At 42.0% G+C, this 1180-nt stretch overlaps 1 protein-coding gene across 2 annotated transcripts in view; it reads left to right on the top strand.

Moving 5' to 3' along the window:
* The first annotated feature begins 36 nt into the window (after positions 1 to 36).
* Positions 37 to 1180, top strand: part of VSTM2A (V-set and transmembrane domain containing 2A) — a 26528-nt gene continuing 25384 nt past the window's right edge. For both annotated transcript variants that reach the window (XM_009330447.1, XM_009330448.1), the window contains exon 1: positions 37 to 544. In XM_009330447.1, coding sequence (XP_009328722.1) covers positions 466 to 544 — 79 coding nt within the window. In that variant the 5' untranslated portion in view covers positions 37 to 465. The remainder of the gene's footprint in view (positions 545 to 1180) is intronic.

The following is a 1180-nucleotide window of genomic DNA, read 5'->3' as shown; positions in this document are numbered from 1 at the left end:
CCCGCCCCCCTTTCTTCCCCCCACTCCCCTCTTCCCAAGCTGGATCAGTGTGTAGGGAGGGCAGTCATCACGCCATCCTGAGCAGCAAGAGCTGACGTTGGACGAAGCTGCCAGGTAGCTGAAAAAAGACACAGAAGGCAGCTGATACCCACTTTTCAACGTTTTCTTTTTTTTTTCTTTTTTAGTCTGAATCTGGACTTCAAGCAACACAGCGCCTGAGAGAGCTCATCTGAACCACACTGTATTGCAATACTCGCTCTTCCCAAAGAAAAAGACTCCACTGAGTAGCAGAATGCTGCCAGTGTCGCAGCTAGGGCTACAATACAGAGCCTTTCTGTAACATTTAAAAATCTCTTTCTGTTCATACATTTAGAGAGACATACATACACTCATATATCAGTTCTTCCTTTTTTGAGGGCACCTTTGGCTTTTGTTACCCTGATGTGACTTCTTCTTCGTCTTGGAATGATGGGGATCTTTCTAGCTTATGTTGGATTCATTTTCTTTTCAGTTATGTATATTCAACAAGGACTTTCTACCCAAGGTAAGATCACTTATTGTCAAATACGTGTGTGTGTTTTTCTATGCTAAAACGGACTGAGAACAGTATTGGGGGGAGGGGGGGGCACAAGGAAGAAGAGAATAAAAAGAAGGAAAACAACCACAATGGATAGGAGATGAAGACACCAAGCATCAGGTTTACATTTAGCTTAAAAATTGTCTGTAGATAAGAACAGAAGTGAGAAGTTTCCCCAAAGTGGGAATAAAATAAGCTTCTTTCACTTGATTGCAAAGAGGGAAATAACAGGCACCTTGCAGAAGAGTAAAGGGCTGTTGGTGAATGGACATACATGTGTTTGGGTCGTGCATGTTTGTGTATATGCATGTATGCATACTATAAACACCTACCCGTGCATGCATAATTATTGCATTCAGACCAAGTACCGGGTGGCTAAATCTACTGCCTCCCTTAAAATATTGCAGTCTGCTTTCGTGCTGCATCCCCTTTTCTCTCATATTATCCTGCAGTCCTCAGTCAGACCTTCATTTCGATTCTGTGACTATGTGTATTTCTGCCCCCCCCGCCCCCCCCAAAAAAAAAAAAAAAGAAAAAAAGGAGAAAAAGAAAAACAAAAGAAAGGGAGAAAGAAAAAAAAAAAAGAGGAGGCAAAACAAGAAA

The sequence above is a fragment of the Pygoscelis adeliae genome, unplaced genomic scaffold (genome assembly GCF_000699105.1).
Source record: "Pygoscelis adeliae isolate BGI_AS28 unplaced genomic scaffold, ASM69910v1 Scaffold78, whole genome shotgun sequence".
In the NCBI taxonomy this organism is placed as follows: Eukaryota; Metazoa; Chordata; class Aves; order Sphenisciformes; family Spheniscidae; genus Pygoscelis; species Pygoscelis adeliae.
This window is presented reverse-complemented; position numbering and strand designations above follow the sequence as displayed.